Consider the following 19,251-nt stretch of genomic DNA (forward strand, 5'->3'; position numbering starts at 1 on the left):
TTAAATTATCATTACTAAATCAAAATTCTATAGGTATAAAAGATTATCATAATTACATTTCAAAGAAAAAAGTATACTTTATTTAATAATTTTTTTGAATATCTTAGAAATAAAAATATCATGAATTATTAATTAAATTAGTTTTATATATGAGTCTAATTTTTAATAATTGGATCACCTTATTTTATATTTTAATTTAATTAAAAACATTTTAACGAAGAAACAATGCTTTATTTTATAATAAGTAAATCAATTTCAAGAACATAAAATAGGGCGAGATCATAAGACATTGTCGGACCGCTTCCAAACATTGTTGGGCCAAATTCAGCCAGGCCCATGTAATGTATTACAGTACCTGGGGGCATGTTTGTCAAATGCTGAAATAAATACCCAAATTTTGTAAAATAATAATATTTCCAAATTATTAAGACAAAAGGAAAAGAGGAGAAAAAGACAGGTTTCTCTCTTTCTTTTTTCCGTGTAAGATTCAGTTCCGACTCCCAAACAATTCTTTCCGTCTCCCCTCAGTTTCACTATCGATCGGCAATGAGCAATCAAGCGGAGGAGTTGCCTCTTATGGCTCCCCCATCGATCGCCGAGCCCAGCGATATCGACCTCGAGGCCGGCCCTGCAGATCAAATTCAGTGTCGAATTTGCCTGGAAACCGATGGTATTTTCAACTTTTGAAACCTTAATTTCCTCAATTTCTCCTATTTTTAAATAAAAAGATTTTGTTTCATCGATTTTCTCTGAAATATGCCCGTATTTGCTTATTTTTACACCTCCACTGAAAAGAATTTCGTTTAATTGGATCAATTCTAAGATCTTTTTGGTCCAGTGTTGCAAGCTCACTGCTTTTGTTGCTGAATTTGTAGAGGAAAATAACATCAATTGTCATTTTGAAGAAGAAATTCCTCGGAATAGTGTTCGATAGATCTGACAAAAAAAGTTTTTGTTACCTAGTGTGATTTTGAAGGAAATACTGCTAATAATTCAATGTGCAATGGTTCCCACAGGTAGAGATTTTATTGCTCCTTGTAACTGCAAAGGAACATCAAAGTATGTACACCGCGATTGTTTAGATCATTGGCGAGCTGTGAAGGTATTGATATAACTACCCATTTTATTAAATGAGAATTCAAGTGCGTTATACTTCACTTTTACTATGGTTTTCTTGGTGAGCCTATGTACGATTTTTTTATAGCTGTTACTTTATCAGATACGCTAAGTTGCACTGTTGGAGTTTGTTTAAAGACCTCAACCCCCCAAATTTTTTTTTTGATACTGTTACTTTATGCTGCCGTGTCTGCTAACAAAGTAAAAATTATATAACTTCACAGCATAGACAAGATGTCTATTAGATACACTTAGTCCTTTATTCTATGATGGAGACCAAAAAAAGGAAATTCTCTTTTGACCATGTAAATTCCAGTTAAATGCATGTTTTCTTTAGTTGGCTTAGGCTTTCTTTCTTCTTCTTTTTTTCACTTGAACTAGTACTGAATATATTTTTAATGTAAAGTAAGTCAGCTTCAGGGTATTGAACCATGTAATTTGATTTTATATTTGACTTTAATATTTCAAATGCTTTCGTAGATTGTAAAGTATTCCTAACTGGAATTTGGTTAACTTTGTGCAGTGCATCTTTAATTGGAGTAGAATAAATCACTCCAAACTGAATAATAATCTTGAACAGTCAAGTGTAATAGGTTAAATTTAATATAATTTGAGTTATGTAGCTATGTTATATTTTCTTGCATCATTGGTGTTGTTCTAAATGTCCTAATAGTTGAATGTACTTGCTCTGAACGTGATGCACTTGGCAATGCTAAGATCATAGAAAAAGTTCAGAAACAGGTGGTTCAGACAGTTATAAAAGATTTATAACAATCAGTAAAACAATCATTGATAAAATTACTTTTTTAGTTATTGATGTATTTATTAACTTATGCTCTGCTTATCCTCTTGAAGACTATCTACATGAAATAATGACCGGTCCATAGGAAAAAAGTTGGTTTTAGCTGGCTGTGTCTGCGCATACACACATGCACAGAATGGTACCAGTCATCAGAAGGGAGTTGGATGTGGGTGTTAGCATGTTATCCCCGTGTATCCATTTTCTTTTCTTTTGTTTCCTAGGCCATAGATACAATATCTCATCATGTCATTTTTTCTATTTGCAGGAAGGTTTTGCATTTGCTCATTGCACAACTTGTAAAGCTCCTTATCATCTGAGAGTTCATGTTGCTGCTGATAGGAAATGGAGAACCTTGAAATTCCGATTTTTTGTAACTAGAGACATTATATCAATATTTCTGGCTGTTCAACTAGTATGTAGTCAGTTCTTGATTGCTAATTGTGGCATAGTTAATATACTTCTATTATAGATATATTGTTAGGTGTAATTCTGGTTCTTTTGTTAATTGTGTTCAGGTCATTGCTTCACTGGCATATTTGGTCTCTCTGGTTGATGGTTACCAGCAGTCATGGCTCCGTCTTACATGGGGTTTTGACAGTGTGCTTAGTTTTTACTACATATGTGGTAAAATCTCAGGAACCTGAAGTAATATCTTGATCATGGTCTCGCGGATAATACTGTTTGTTTTAGTTTCTTTGTTAATTTTTCTTTTGATTATTGGGTGGTCCCCTGAATTTGTGGAATAGACTTATATGGTTCCCATTGTGTAAATATGAAATGTAGCATTGGAAGAGCTTGTCTCTGCATAGGAGGTTGTTGCATGCTAGATTTTATTGCATCTTGATAGACTGATGATAACCAGAGCTAAATCCTTATTCTGAGCTAAAGCACACCACATATTTGCTGAGAAGTTGTTTATTCGAAAGTAGTGAAGTTTCCTTCAATATTTAACTTGGTAATAACTTTGTTAATCTGTACTTTCTTTTTTGTTTTTGTTAGATTTAAATTTGCAAGTCAAATTTCAGTGATAGCTTTAAGTTGATTGATTTAAGTTCTAAAACTGCAATATAACACTATTTGCTCTGGACCATGCATTGATATCCATTTTCATTATTACAAAACTTAATCATTAAGAATTTAATATTGTTAAGACATGAAATTAATGAAGCAAATAATCATTGGGTTTGTAAATTTAAAGTTGATATATACTTTTAGCTACATAGTTTGACTAAAATAGTATGATGTTAAATAAAAATTTTGATTAATGAAGTGTGATGGTATCTTAACCAAAGTAAGTTATTAATATTTTTATGATTAGATTATTCAACCTAATTTTTACTTGTGTAGACATTTTTTTTTCTGGGTTTTATGCTTCAATATTGTTTATTTGCGTGAAATACTCATTATCCCAACTTGTATGCTGTTGCTGATGGTTAAACAAAATGATTGTTGGATACAGGCGCGTTGCTATTTTTTGCTTTGCTGGGGATATCAGGGTGCTTTATTACATGCTATGATCGAAGAGTGCGTAATGATTTGGCTCAGCCTTGTCGAGAATTATGCCTCTGTTGCTGTCAGCCAGGGTATTCTCTACTTGTAAACTTTGATAGATGTTGCATTGTACTGCCAGTTCGGTATATTAGTATTCATAATTTCTTTCTCTAAAAGTTTACTGGTTACATATTAATTCGTTAAAGGAAAATGAGTTTGCTACTTAGCAGGTCTACTCCAATGGTTTATCATTGTCTACCTCATCTTCTCTTTCTCTATTGCCCTACCCCTGTCATTTCTTTTTTTTTTCCTTTTGATAGGCTACCCGTCATTTTTATTTGCTCATAGTTGGTGTAGCAGAGTAACTTCATGTTTATCCCTATCATTATGCCTCCATATATCAAATACAAGCTTGTCTAAGAACCTGCATCCACACATGCACAAATATGTATCGTCTAGGATGTATCCACACATACACACTTCAAATGAAGGGGATGAAACCATGTATTTCATCCACACATGCACAAAAATTATATTGGTTAATCCCTGTATAATGGGAAATGCCATTGTTATCACTGCTGATACTGGACTTGGGTTACTAGGGAAATGGGAATATAACTTGAAATGGTTTGAAGAAAAAAATTTAAGCGATGTTGCATGCTAAGATCCGGTTTATTTTGGAGCAGGTTGCATCTGCCTCATTTATTTGATATACTTGGCTATTGAAGTGGCTCTAATGAAGGGGATGAAGCACATAGAATTTTATTGGGGAATTGGAATATAGGCTGTAGCTTCTAAATGGTTTTAAGAAGTTTATGGTATTTGATGGATTCTGGGATCTGATTCATTTTAAAGCAGCTTGCATTTACCTCTTATTTATTTGATGTTCTAAGCTATTGAAGTGGTGCTAATGACGTGGATGAAGTACGCATACATATGCATACTGATAAACATACTTATGTATATCATTCACTAATTAATATATGTGAGAATTGGGGCATACTGATTAGATTATTAATTTGTTCATTATCTATCTTGCAGAATGTGTGCAGATTGTCATTTACCTGGCACTCTTTGTATGTGGACTGACTGTACTACATGCTTTGAAGGCTGTGCTAGTGCTGCTACTGAGTGTGGTTGCCTAGGAGGTGCTGGTGAAGCAGGGCTTCCATTATTGTTCATAATGGCATTGATTGTGCTTGGACTGTTTACTATCATTGGCATATTTTACAGTGTTTTGGTGGCTACAATGGTTGGACAAAGAATTTGGCAGCGGCACTATCACATACTCGCCAAAAGATTGCTGACAAAAGTGAGTTGAACTGTAAATCTTCAGGTTTGACTCATGTATTGTTGAAGCATTAAGCATTCTTTGAGGCAGTAGGCCGACTAAATTAGGTGAGGAATATAATTTTAGGTGCCAGTTTGTAGATTAATAAGCCATTCTTACTAGAAGATGTGAAACCGAAGGACTGAACATAACTCCTCCTTCCTGTCTGTTTTGTAGTTAGAAGTATTTCCCTTGACATAGCAGCTTCTATAATGGGATGGAAAAAAGCTATGATTGATCTTATTTCAGGGTTGGGAGGAAAATTTGGTGTTTAAAAATAAGCATATTAATTGTTTAAAAAAATGGCTAAAAGAAAAGTGGTAAAAGAAGATATATTACATTTCTCTGCACGAGGCAAGGATTTTCGTATAGTTTAGGTTATTTTCTAATTTTAAGTTGTTTCCAAGTTCATGTGTAATATTCCAACAAAGCTTTTGAGGTTAGAAGGTGTTGGTTGCTTTATGCACTGTTAATTTCACAGAACTTAGATGAAGTTCAGTTCTTGGTCTTTTTGTGGGTTCATTGCTTCATTTACAAACTAGTTCTCATAATCATTTGAATATAATGCAGCACTCTTTGTTTCTTTAAGAAGGTTTTTTTGTGTATCTATTAGGAGTATGTTGTTGAGGATGTTGATGGTGAAATGACTGGATCTGACTGGTCTCCTCCTCCTCTCCCAGCTGAGCACGTCCAGCAGCTGAAAACACTTGGTCTTCTGTAAGTCTAGAACTGCATAATGTCAATTGACGGAAACATGATATAAATATGGATTGGCTCGGTATTTTGGTATGTCAGTCTTCACAACAGGCTAATAAATCCTCTTTATACCTAAAAAACAAGTTTGATACCGTTATCAAGCAAGAAGTTCTACAAAGGTTGTCAATATCATTATCATTTAGTTAGAATTATGTGAATAATTATTTGTGAGATTCTTAAACTTCTTTTTTCAGTTTCTATGTTCCTTTTGAAGTGGTACCATTAGTTTCACTTCCTTGAAGAAACTAGAACATGGAATGTAACCGACAACATTTTCAAACATGAATTTCATGTTAATGATTTCCTGCCAAATATTAGTATCCTTGTAGAGTTATTTTTCTTTTCCTGAGAGTGGTTTCTTGTATAACCTATTTCATTCAAACTAAGTGGAAGTTTGTCGATCCCTTCTCTGTAATGTGTACCCAGAGCTGATGTATCACTGAAACTTGATTTTGGTGCTTTATATATTTACTGATGTCATCGCTTTCTTTTCATTTCGTTGTTGTACTTGGATTCCGTTGTGAGTACCGGTTGCAGGTATGTGCCTAAAACGAATAAGGCCAGATCTTTTTGAAGTTTTTCATGTATTAGAGCATCTTGGAGGTCATATCCTCTTATGTGTCGGACACTAGTTCTTCAAGAAAATTAATGTCGGACTAACATAGGTTGTGTTTGTCCAATATTTCAATGTCTTGCCAGGGATAGACCGAGGGTGTCTGCCATGTTTGTTAAGACCTTTGATATCTGAGCAGTAAGTTCTCTTTCTTTTGCATAAACTGTCACTTTTCAGATTGTATGCGCTTTACAAATAGATAAACCTGCAACCTAGGTGTCTTATCACTCTGCATAAACTTTTCTTGTGCAGGTCCGGCTTAGGTCGATTCAAAAATATAATTAAAATGTTTCCATAATATTATTTATATATAGTTATTTGGGTCGGATATATCTGAATTTGAAAATTTTATGATGAATAATCTAATTTTTTGAGATTATAACTACAATCATAATTAAAAATATGTATTTTTATAATTAAAATCATCCGATACAATACACTAGTGAAATTATAATTACAATTAAGACGAGGAATCACTTGGCGAACATGATAATAATCCACTGGAAGACAAAATGGATATAAGAGACATGGAATTTGGACTTATTGTCCAATATTTTATTAGTTTATTTATGTTTTTCGTGAAAGGAAGCAAAACATGAACATTGGTTTGGTTTGGTTTGGTTTGTTTTGTTTTTGAAGGGAACATGAACATTTTTAAATTAGTAATCTATTCTTAATCAATTTTGGAGTAGCAGGCGAGATTCAATGTTAAGTTCATTGTGGTATCTGATGCTTAGATTTATTGACTTCAAAGTTGGGTATGGTCCATTGAATTAGGTTGAAAGTATTGATTTGGTTATATATAAAATCAGATTGTATACATAGAAGAAAGCAACCATGAGTCCCACGTTAATAATTTAAAATGCAACTCACCAACACCCGTCAGCCTTATCCATTCCTTCAAACCTTAATAATTTCCCCCACCCTTGTAAATACTCCACTCGTTATATCAAAAGTGGCATCAATCACATTTGTGGATCGAATCTTTGATCGGAGAGATGGCTGATATCGAAATGCTTGTCGCGAGGAATACGAGAGGAGGCTAAGAAACCAAGTTGGGGCTGTAAAACAAGCAAAGATCATGAAGTTGGGTTCCTGCGTTGCGGTGTTGGGTTTGAAGCTTAAGAGCAGAATTGGGGATCTCGGAATCGAGGTCCCAAAATTGGGGTTTGAGCCGAAATACCAGATTGGTGTTGCAGCTTTCCATGGAGCCTTTTCTGCTTGACTGAACACTTTCCACCTAGAAAAGGAAGATGGGAACCATTTCATTCATTTGTAAATTTCTGGTCTTTATTAAGAAGCAAAACTTATGTTTATGATGATCCCATCCTCTGCTGTAATCTATATTCCCAAGATAAAAGCAAAACATAGTGAAGTGTTTGATTAATGTGGCTTTTATACAAGGCCGTGGTGCACTAAGCCTTCAACTCACTTAATTGGGACTTTCTATTTTATACGAACCCAAATCCCTTCATTACTCTGAACAATTTAAATTCTTATATATCGTTTATTTTTATTAAAATTTAAATTCTTATATTTTTTATTATTAAAATTTTACTGATTTATATTTTAAAAATAAAGACTTATCATTTCAATATAAAATTATGCGTTAATACATGTCCAACATACGTTAAACTCTATCTCTAACCAATTAATTTTGGTTTCCGTGAGTCCTACTTATCTTCGTCTTCTCCGCTATGCTTCATTCCTTATTATTACCATGTCAAAATACGTCTATTGACCGTCCATTGGGAAAAGGATCACTCATTCAATTTTTTTGACCGATTAAACTAATTAATTATTAATTAAAAAATAATTTTGATATATCATAACTATATAGTATAAAAATTTAATTAAAAACCGATACAAGTAATAAATGAATTTCTAATATATAAAAAATAATAACTATATATTGATACAAATACGAGAGTTACGTAAATGATCTTCTATTGAATTAAGATCATTTTATGTTGGACCATATGTTTAGTTACCGCTTAGAAGTCATTTGAATAGTTATCGGTTACATAAATATATATAGGCTAAGATCTAATTATATAGTATAAAACTGCAAAAAAATATATCTTTCTAGGATCGTTGGATGAGGAGAAATCAAAAGCAAAAGTTTAGATTAACAGTAGGAAATAAAAAGATATTCACTGAAGGAAAAAAAAAAGGAGTTAATCTCAGCCTTTGATCTCCCCTTATCCAATGATCCTAAAAGGGTGTAAAATTAAAAGCTTTACAATAGGTGTAAGTGAATCTTAACCTGCACAAGCGCACGCGCTCATATATATATATATATGTGTGTGTATATATATATATGGGCTAGGATCCAATTACATTGTAAATCTTTTTTAGTTAAACACTTTTTTAGGACATTGGACGAGGGAAAATCAAAGACTAAGAATAACAGTAGGAAATGAGAAGATATTCACTGATACAATAAGGAGTTCATCTCAGTCTTTGATTTCTCCTCATCCAACGATCCTAAAAAAGTGTAGTTTTACAATGGTTGTAAGTGTATCCTATAGAACCCAGTTAAATAGTGTAAATTAAAAAAAGTTTGCAGTGAGAATCAAGCAACCCTAGTATGAGGAAGATTTTGCAGGGAGAATCAAGCATCCCAAGTATGTGGACTTGTATACCAGTGGACCTATTTTAGTTAGCGACATGAAGGCCAGAGGTTCGTGCGAGCATATAAGAGTGATGCCAGCCTTTTCACTTTATTTTAGTCAGAGTGATACATGCATCATGAGGCTCAAATCAAAGGAATATGAACTAATGTTTCCAATTGATCCACACGACCAAGCCTTGGAAACGAATAACATAATAGTAGCAGACTTATGACTACTTTTTGAATGGTATCCTGATGTATTTGGTCAACATATCTCCTGGAGTAATGATCAGTTGTCTCTTATCATTCCAATGGTTCCTGAATCGCATTAATCCGATATCGATAACTCGAGATACACTCATTTTAGTGAAGACAACGCATACAGAAATTTATATACGGGACTTTGTAAATATTACAAATTTTTAATATTTAAATTGATTATTTGTAATATAATTTAATATAGGATGATGCATTATATTTTAGGATTAGATTTATTATTTTATTTTGAATTAATATAGATTTAAAACAAACTATCTTTAGTTTATTGTTATTAAAAATTATGATAGTATTGTTATTGTTATTTTTATTATTATTTCAAGCATTAGTCACACTACAACAAGGAATCCTTCATCCTATATAAAGGAGGTTACTCTCACCAATGTAAAACACAACTTTTCTTTAATGCGATATATTGAAAGTTTTCTCTTTTGCAAGTGGTGACACTTGTGCCTTCGAAGCTTCTTTCCATTGAGTTCTTTTCAAGTTCTTGAGAGAGAGATCTTCACACTTCGGTTTGCCTCTTCATTGCACTTAGGAGGGTTATTTAGAGTCGTATTATCGAGTTTGCCTTTTTATTGTGACTAAGAGGGTTCAATAGGACATTATCCATCTATTTGTATCTTCCATAACTACATCATCTTCAAATCACCGTTATCATCCATCATACCAAAACCCTAATTTTGGCTAAGTATCTCTATTATATCATCTTTCTTATTTTATTTCTTATTATATATTTATTAACTTAATCTTATTTCTTTTGATAAATTAACATCAACCCTAATCCAAATACCAATATCCTTTATCGTCGTCCATAACATCCCATTCTTTCCCTATCGTTCTTTGATTGAGTCGAGAGCTTTCTAAGTTTGATTTTTCAACAAGAGAAACAATCCATCATCCGTTTCCGTTTCTCTATCATAGAGGTCAAATGTTGGGTCTCATCGAAGACTACCAACTTCACTGTCTGTGGCGAGCTCTAGAGGCTCTTATAGAGTGGTGAGGTATCTAGAGTGTGAGCATTGTGGCAAAAATCATCGAGGTTAATGCTTTAAACTCTCTAGGAAATGCTATAGATGTGGATCCTTAGCGTATATGGTAAGGGATTGCTCTAGTTCAAATGTCGATGTCTCAGCTCAACCTAGGAGAGCAATTACAGTGTTTTAGCATGGCAAAGAGCCTACTCAGAGAGGTGTTAGTTCTATGCCCAGACAGAAAAGTAAAAGAGCATATCGACCAGTTCTTAATTTGGCTATGCATGATTCAACTTATCAGATCGCAGAGAGGCAGAGTCAGGATATTGATGTCGAAGATGAGATGCCAAGTATGTTTCAGCTACCTCAGTTTTTCATGTTGCTTCAGTAGGCGTAAGTGTATGCATGCTTTTGTGGTGTCAAGCGAAATAGGTAGGAAAATTATATATGTAGAGGATCCAGGTGTGAGTATCCAAATGTCTAGTTGGTGGGCCTTAGTAGGATAGACAAGGTATACCTTAGAAATTCTTTGAGGACTTAGGTCACACTCGATAGTCGACCTGAAAGAAGTTGTTAGTAAAAGTGTTACTTTAACCTCAGGATTATGGGATTCAAAGATATGAGAATAGATGGTTATTACTTGTTGAGTTTAAGGTTAACTCTAAGAAAATGTGAGTCGTAGAAGTCTTTACACTTTGACCTCATATCATTTATCTTGTGATCACATATGTTTTATCTCATATCATATAGCTTATGTTATATAATTATGTTCACATAGATCTTATAGCATGTATCGCAACATATACACATATAATACTTATGCATGTGTTTATGATGATCATTCTATACGCATGTTCATAACTATTGGACCATGAAAATTAACATAGGAAATAGACTTATAACAAGTCTTATTTCCATAAAACTACATCTATATTATGCACTCACCTTAGCCTCACTTGATCCCAATCACTTAGATAACTAAATTTGTTTCCTTGATTGCTCCTAACTTTTTTGTCGTTCCGGAACTTGCTTGTGCTCGATATCTACACAATCATACATTTTATATACATATCAGCATTCCAAATATCATAATTCAATCCTTGATTTCTTAAGATAAAAGAAAGGATTTATACTATTTTCCACTTGAGTAGTATTGGTACCCAAGGTATGGTACCGATACTTCCCTAGTTGTGGTATCGATAGCAAACCTAGGTATCGATACCCTTTTTTGGTTTTGGAATCCTTATTTCAAAATGGTACCGATACTTGACTTATGGTATCAGTACCCTTGGTATCGATACTACCCTTTAGGTATCGATACCCCATGAATAACTTATCAAGTTCGGGCTTATGGTATCGATACTGCTCAACCAGTATCGATACCCCTACTCCAAATTGCCTTCTTTTACCCTTGAAGTATCGGTACTGGATGAAGAAATACCGATACTCATAGCTCAGAATTCACTTTTAAAGCCCGCAAATTTACCAATACAATCTAAACCTTCCATTTTAAGCTCCTATCATGCTCTTAAACTCAAGTAAACATACTTTAATTAATTCCTACTCATATAATACATCCTTATCTTCCATATTTCATCATCTGTCTCAAAATCAAGAATCCTAACAATTTTCCTACATGTTCTAATTTCAATTCTATCACTTCATATTTCTTAATTTAACTGTTGACAAGTCAAATTTAATTTCAAACTTAACTTACTAACTCTTATCCAAGATTTCACTTATAAACCCCTTATCTTTAATCCTTCATAACTCCTTCATCTTTTGATTTTAAGATAACTTAAGCTTTCCTTAAGCTTAAGTATCATCTAAGGATCATAAACCAAACTTAAATTTAATCCAAAATAAAATCATAATAAAACTCACCTTTGCTATGATAACTCACGACTGGAAGAAGAAGAAAAGAGTTCTCTGGATATTTCTTTTCCATTTCCTTTAAATCCACGTGTATATATCTTCACCATATCAATTAATTAATTCATTAATTGATCAAATGACCACTTTTCCCTTCCATTCATCATTCTTAGCTATTTAGTCCTTCACAAAATTTTCTATATAAGTCCTAAACTATTCAATTTATCTACTTTAGTCATTAAATTCTAAAGTTTTACAATTTGGTCACTAACGCGGTGTTGAGGATGTTACAAATCTCCCCCTTAAGAAATTCATCCTCGAATTTTCACTACACAAATAGATGGGGCTATTGATTCCTCATGTCCTCTTCACGTTCCCACATTGCTTCCTCTATCTTATGATTTCTCCATAACACATTGGCCAATGGAATAGTCTTGTTTCTTAACTGTTTTACCTCATGGGCTAATATTTGTACCGGTTCTTCTTCATAAGTTAGGTCAGGCTGAATTTCTATTTCTTCTGGTGTCACCACATGGGAGGGATCGTACCTATATCTCCGAAGCATGGAAACATGGAAAACATTATGAATTTTCTCCATTTTCGGTGGCAAAGCCAATTAGTATGCCACTGGTCCTACTTTCTTAGTGATTTTATAAGGTCCAATAAACTGGGGACTAAGCTTTCCTTTTCGTCCAAATCTTAACACCTTCTTCCAAGGAGATACTTTTAAGAATACTTTATCACCAGTTGAAACTCGACTTTTTTCCTTTTGAGATCGACATATGATTTCTGTCTATTTGCTATCGCTTTCAGATTATTCTGAATCACTAGAACTTTCTCTTCTACTTTTTTAATCAACTTAGGACCAAAGACTTCTCAATCCTTAAGTTCGTACCAGTTCAAGGGTGTACGACACTTTCTCCCATATAAAGCCTCAAAGGGAGCCATTTTGATGCTTGACTCGTAGCTATTGTTGTAAGCAAATTCGGTAAGTTGCAAGTATCTTTCCCATGATCACTTGAACTTTATTACACAAGCTCTCAACATATCTTCCAGAATTTAGATAGTCCTCTCGGATCGTCCATCAGTTTGTGGATGAAATGTTGTACTAAAGTTTAATTGTGTTCCTAATGCTCCATGCAATGTCTTCCAAAATCTCGAGGTGAATCGAGGGTCTCGATCAGAAACTATGGAAAAAGGCACTCCATGCAATCTAATAATTTCTCTAATGTACAACTCAATATACTTTTCCAAAGAAAAATCAATTCTAACTGGAACGAAATCTTTTGATTTGGTCAATCGATCAATAATTACCCATATTGAATCTCTTTTGTTTGGAGTCAAAGGTAACCCCGAAATAAAGTCCATTATCACATTTTCACACTTCTATTGAGGAATGGAAAGTGGTTGCAATAATCCTGAAGGAACTTGATGTTTAACTTTGACTTGCTGGCAAGTCAAACACTTGGATACAAATTCTGTAATATTCGTTTTCATTCCCAGCTACCAATACTGACTTTTGAGATCTATGTACATCTTGTCTCCACCCGGGTGCATCATCAATGGACTGTAGTGAGCCTCTCTCAATAAATCCTTCTTCAAATCCTCATCATTTGGAATCACCATTCTTCCTCTATAGTACAGATTCCCATCATGCTTAATCTCGAACTCCTTATTTTCTTAATTCTTTACTTGTTCTAATCTTTTCAAACACATGACATCTTTATTCTAAAATTCTCTAATTTATATCCAACCATGTTGGTTTAAGCTTTAATTCTACACATAGACCACCATTTCTAAGTAAAGATAGCCTGGCGTCTAAAGCTTGTAAGGATGCAAACATTTTTCTACTTAAGGCATCCGCTACCACATTTGTTTTTCCAAGATGGAAATCAATTACCACATTATAATCCTTTTGAAATTCCACCCATTTTCTCTGTCTTAAATTCAACTCTTTCTGGGTCATCAGATACTTCAAGCTCTTATGATCTGTATATAGATAATAATGTTCTCCATATAGGTAGTGACGCCAAATCTTATAGCGAACACTACTGCAACCAATTCCAAATCGTGTGTTGGATAGTTCTTCTCATGTGGTTTCAATTATCTAGATGCATAAGCCACTACCTTACCTTCTTGCATTAGTACACATCCCAAGCCATTATGGGACGCATCACTATAAACCACATAGTTCTTACCACGTTCAGGTTGAACCAAGACTGGAGCTTCTGTCAAAATTCTCTTTAATGCTTCAAAACTTTCTTGATATTCCAGAGTCCAGGAAAATGATACATCTTTCCTCATCAACTTAGTCAAAGGAAAAGCTATCATCGAAAAGTCTTTAATGAACCTTCAATAATATCCTGCAAGCCCCAGAAAACTTCGAACTTCAGATGTATTCTTTGGAACTTCCCATTATAGAATGACTTTTATCTTTTGGGGATCAACTCAAATTCCTTCTGAAGAAATCACATGTCCAAGAAATGTCACTTTATTCAACCAGAACTCACATTTAGATAATTTGGCATATAACTTTTTATCTCGTAGAATATGTAAAACTATCTTCAGGTGGGCACTATATTCTTCATTCGATCTCGAGTACACCAATATATCATCAATGAATATCACTACGAATTGGTCCATATAAGGTTGAAATATTTTATTCATCAGGTCCATAAAGGCAATCAGTGTATCCGTAACTCCAAACGACATAACAATAAATTCATAGTGACCATATCTTGTTCTAAAAGCTGTCTTCAGAATATCTTTCTCCTAAATCTTCAATTGATGACACCCAGAACGTAATTCAATCTTCGAGAATATTGAAGCTCTCTTCAATTGATCAAACAAATCGACAATTCTAGGGATAAGATATATATTCTTGATGGTCACCTTATTAAGCTATCTATAGTTAATGCAGAGATGCATTGAACCATCATTCTTTTTAACGAACAAGAGCTCCCCAAGGTGACACACTTGGTCTTATAAATCCCTTATCCAGTAGATCTTATAATTGAATCTTTAATTCTTGCAACTCTTTCAGAGCTATTCTATAGGGTGTCCTTGCAATGGGTGTTGTTCCTGATATAACTTGTTGAACTTGCACTCATATTCATACACAATGCGATTTATTTGCTTCCGGTTCAAAAATTATTGCTTCATCTGTTTGATAAATTGATCTCCTATATACTTGTGTTTGAATTCCTCTTCATATAAGGACCATGTCACCTGATCACTGATCATCCTCACGGTGACATTTGTTTACCAAATTCTCACTTGCCCACGAAGCAAGGAGACCGGTCCATCTAGTTTTCCACATCAGAATAGTGGAGTCCATCCAACATGATCTTCACATCATTAAGCCAAAGGTCAGCAGCAACAGGACCTTCATCGGCTTCACATTTAAACTCTGGAGCTCCTAATCCCTTCAACTCCTTCGCAGTATTCATTCTTTGAGTTGAAGAGGTAGGAGGTTGGAAACACGTCAAAATAGCGTCCAACATCTTAAAAAAGACATCTTGGTCTTGCACAGGCACTCCTGAAGGTGCATGTTCTTCACATTACCTGAAAAGGGCAGGTGAATTACTACTCTTTGCTGGCCTATCCTCCCTGCTTCACTTCAGGAGCTATCTTGTTCGGACATCTAATAAGATATAACCATATAGTTCTATTATCAAAACAGCATACTCGTTACCATATCAGATTAGAAGTTCACTATTTTGTTGGCATGTATTCATTTAAAGACACTTTATACTTTGGTTTATGCCTAGAATCGGCTAAATTATAGCTCTGATACCATTAAATGTAACACCCCAACCCGTACCCGACCCAGATCTAATCCGAGGTGTCACATGGACTATTCAAAACCTTTAAGACTTATACAAATCATGAAAATTTCAAACTTTTATTAAAATAAGTTAACGATTTACATAAATATATACAACATAATAAAAAAAATCGATCAGAGCATATGTAAATCCATATATGTCTACATGTCAACACTTTTAATACCACAAAATACATACTATGTTATTTACTTATGATCTGATCTCTGGTGGATGTATTATGTTCTGCAGGTCCTAAGTCTGGTCCTCTTGCTTCTCAACATCTACGTGTAAAACGCTTACACTCTAAGTCATAGACTTAGTGAGGCATAAAATACAATAATGCATTTCCTATAAGTATGAACATGCAATGTAATTATTCCAACAACATCATAATTATCATATTATTGTTCCATCGTATCACATGTAAATCATTGTAAACAATAATAACATAATAACATATAATAATGTAAACACTTTTTATATCTTTTATAAGCCTATGTACATTACTGATAACTTAAGGTATATGAGTACATTGAGGTTGTGCACATATGCTGTCACCGCAACTCGTATAAAGATACACTGAATGATATGTGAAATTTGTCCCGAATGACCTATGTATATGTCCCGAATGACCTATGAATATGTCCTGAAGTTCCTATGTAACCCTCGACTCTTGGCATGCCAACTATACTTATAGCTCTCATATCACAAAACATGGGCTTAAATGTTTATACATTCTAAGTCATCAATAATTTATCATATTTTCATGTCCTCATATCATTTCTCTGGTGATCACATATGTTTTATCTCATATCACATATCACATGTACATATCACCATCAATCTCATATCATATAGCTTATGTTATATAATTATGTTCACATAGATCATATAGCATGTATCACAACATATATACATATAATACTTATACATGTGTTTATGATGATCATTCTATATGGATGTTCATAACTATTGGACCATGAAAATTAACATAGGAAATAGACTTATCACAAGTCTTATTTCCATAAAACTACATTTATATTATTCGCTCACCTTAGCCTCACTTGATCCCAATAACTTAAATAACTGAATTTCTTTTCCTTGATTGCTCCTAACTTTTTGGTCATTCCGGAACTTTCTTGTGCTCGATATCTACACAAGCATACATTTTATATACATATCAACATTCCAAATATCATGATTCAATCCTTGATTTTTTTAAGCTGAAAGAAAGAATTTATACTATTTTCCACTTGAGTAGTATTGGTACCCAAGGTATGGTACCGATACTTCCCTAGCTGTGGTATCGATACCAAACCTGGGTATCGATACCCTTTTTCGGTTTTGGAATCCTTATTTCAAAATGGTACCGATACTTGACTTATGGTACCGGTACCCTTGGTATCGATACCCCATGAATAACTTATCAAATTCGAGCTTATGGTATCGATATTGTTCAACCAGTATTGATACCCCTACTCTAAATTACATTCTTTTACCCTTGAAGTATCGGTACTGGATGAAGAAGTATCGATACTCATAGCCTATAATTCACTTTTAAAGCCCGAAAATTTACCAATACCAATCTAAACCTTCCATTTTAAGCTCCTATCATGCTCTTAAACTCATATAACATATCTTTATCTTCCATATTTCATCCTATGTCTTAAAATCAAGAATTCTAACAATTTTCCAACATGTTTTAATTTTAATTCTAACACTTAATATTTCTTAATTTAACTAATGACAAGTCAAATTTAGTTTCAAACTTAACTTACTAACTCTTATCCAAGATTTCATTTATAAACCCTTATCTTTAATTCTTCCTAACTCCTTCATCTTTTGATTTTATGATAACTTAAGCTTTCCTTAAGCTTAAGTATCATCTAAGGATCATAAACCAAACTTAAATTTAATCCAAAATAAACTCATAATAAAACTCACCTTTGCTATGATAACTCACGGCTGGAAAAAGAATAAGAGTTCTCTAGATATTTCTTTTCCCTTTCATTCAAATCCACGTGTATATATCTTCACCATATCAATTAATTAATTCATGAATTGATCAAATGATCACTTTACCCTTCCATTCATCATTCTTAGCTATTTAGTCCTACAAAAAATATTTATATATGTCCATGAACTATTCAATTTATCTACTTTAGTCACTAAATTCTGAAGTTTTATAATTTAGTCACTAACCCGGTGTTGAGGATGTTTCACAAAGGTCATACAACACTGACATCGCTAACCCACTCGTGAATGTTCTGGGGCCCTTTAGCCTTTTATGTCCCCATAGACTAAGTTATACCATTACAAACTATCCTTAGCTCTTACAGGACTTAAATAAGTCAAATCTAACCATCCAAAGTGAGTAGTATCGGTACTCTACTTGTAGTATCGATACCCTAAGGTCAAATATATATACTTCTATGAGTATCGGTACTAAAAATGGCTTCTGCTACTAAAAATAGGTCTCAATATTGACACTGTACATCCTGAGTATCGATATTGTAGGGCCAATATAGATATTCCCTACCTGAAATCCCTAGATTTTACCTCAATTCATCTAGTATCGATACTCAAATCGAGAAATATCTTATTTAGCCTCTAGAAACACCCAAAAATCACCCCAAATGTCTTATTTTAGTTCCTAATACTGTAAGATTTTAGATGCTACTTAGGGTCTTAAAGTGTCATAAAAACAAATGTCTTATAATAAATTCATCATATATGATATGTCATGAATCAAATATGAAACCCTAAAATATTTAAATATAAAAAATCTTAACAAATCATCATGCTTATGAAAATCTTAGCACTCCAAAGGATTAGAAATACATTACCTTGATATTTGAGTCTTGAAATGAAGCTCATTTAGCTAGAAAACACCCTCCACCAAGGCTTGGATGATAAAACCCCTACTTTTCTTGCAAACAAAGAACCCAAAGTTTTGAATCATAAAATTGATATTGTTGGAGGGATTTTGTTGAGTTAATCGATCGAAGAATCGGCCAAGAATGGGGTGAATTGGTAATAAAAATTTTGGTGGAAGCTTTTGCAGAAATTGAAAATATTTGCACAACGATTTAGAGTGGTTCAACTTTCTCAACTAAAGTTTACGTCCACTACCTTAGCTATCCACACTAAGGATTTTCCAACAAATTTGCTAATTTGTTCTTTCTTTTGAGGACAAAGAGTAACCTTACAACTCCTTCAAGAATTATACCCCAAATTCTTGAGAACACTTTCTCCCAAAGAGAATAATAAAAATTTTGCAAACTTATAGAAAACCCTCACTAGGCAAGATGTTTGCAAAATTCTAGAACAAAGAAAGAACACTCAAGAATGAATACAATTAAGTAAAAATAGTGTTCTTGAAAGCAAAATGAATATTAAATGAAAAATAGGCTTGAAAACTCAAACTTGATGTTTAAGACTTTCTCTTTGTTTCTCTCATAATTCTTATTGATCAATGGCTCCTCAGCTTTTTAAATACACCTTGGATCACTTCTGAACGTTGGAGATCATTGGTGAAGTCAATAGAGTCGTTATTGTGTAATTATCATTTAAAAATCTG

General features: G+C 33.6%; 1 protein-coding gene across 2 annotated transcripts; it reads left to right on the top strand.

Annotated features, from left to right (window-relative positions):
* The first annotated feature begins 436 nt into the window (after positions 1-436).
* On the top strand, positions 437-5,989 carry LOC120130544. Of its 2 annotated transcripts, none has more exons than XM_039147767.1 (7): positions 437-670; positions 1,017-1,102; positions 2,184-2,330; positions 2,434-2,542; positions 3,378-3,501; positions 4,451-4,745; positions 5,353-5,989. In XM_039147767.1, the coding sequence occupies exons 1-6, from the start codon at positions 547-549 to the stop codon at positions 4,728-4,730; spliced, it is 870 nt and encodes a 289-aa protein (XP_039003698.1). In that variant the 5' UTR covers positions 437-546; the 3' UTR covers positions 4,731-4,745; positions 5,353-5,989. The 2 variants fall into 2 exon arrangements, with proteins under 2 accessions (XP_039003698.1, XP_039003697.1); XM_039147766.1 differs by having other exon boundaries at positions 4,451-4,721.
* Positions 5,990-19,251: the final 13,262 nt, after the last annotated feature.

This window comes from Hibiscus syriacus, unplaced genomic scaffold (assembly GCF_006381635.1).
Source record: "Hibiscus syriacus cultivar Baekdansim isolate YM2019G1 unplaced genomic scaffold, ASM638163v2 tig00110548_pilon, whole genome shotgun sequence".
Classification (NCBI taxonomy): Eukaryota; Viridiplantae; Streptophyta; class Magnoliopsida; order Malvales; family Malvaceae; genus Hibiscus; species Hibiscus syriacus.

Coding starts and splice junctions, on each gene's coding strand:
- LOC120130544 (XM_039147766.1), top strand. CDS start 547: ATGAGCAATCAAGCGGAGGAGTTGCCTCTTATGGCTCCCCCATCGATC. Junction 1,103..2,183: donor ATCATTGGCGAGCTGTGAAG/GTATTGATATAA, acceptor TTCTATTTGCAG/GAAGGTTTTGCATTTGCTCA. Junction 4,722..5,352: donor CCAAAAGATTGCTGACAAAA/GTGAGTTGAACT, acceptor TGTATCTATTAG/GAGTATGTTGTTGAGGATGT.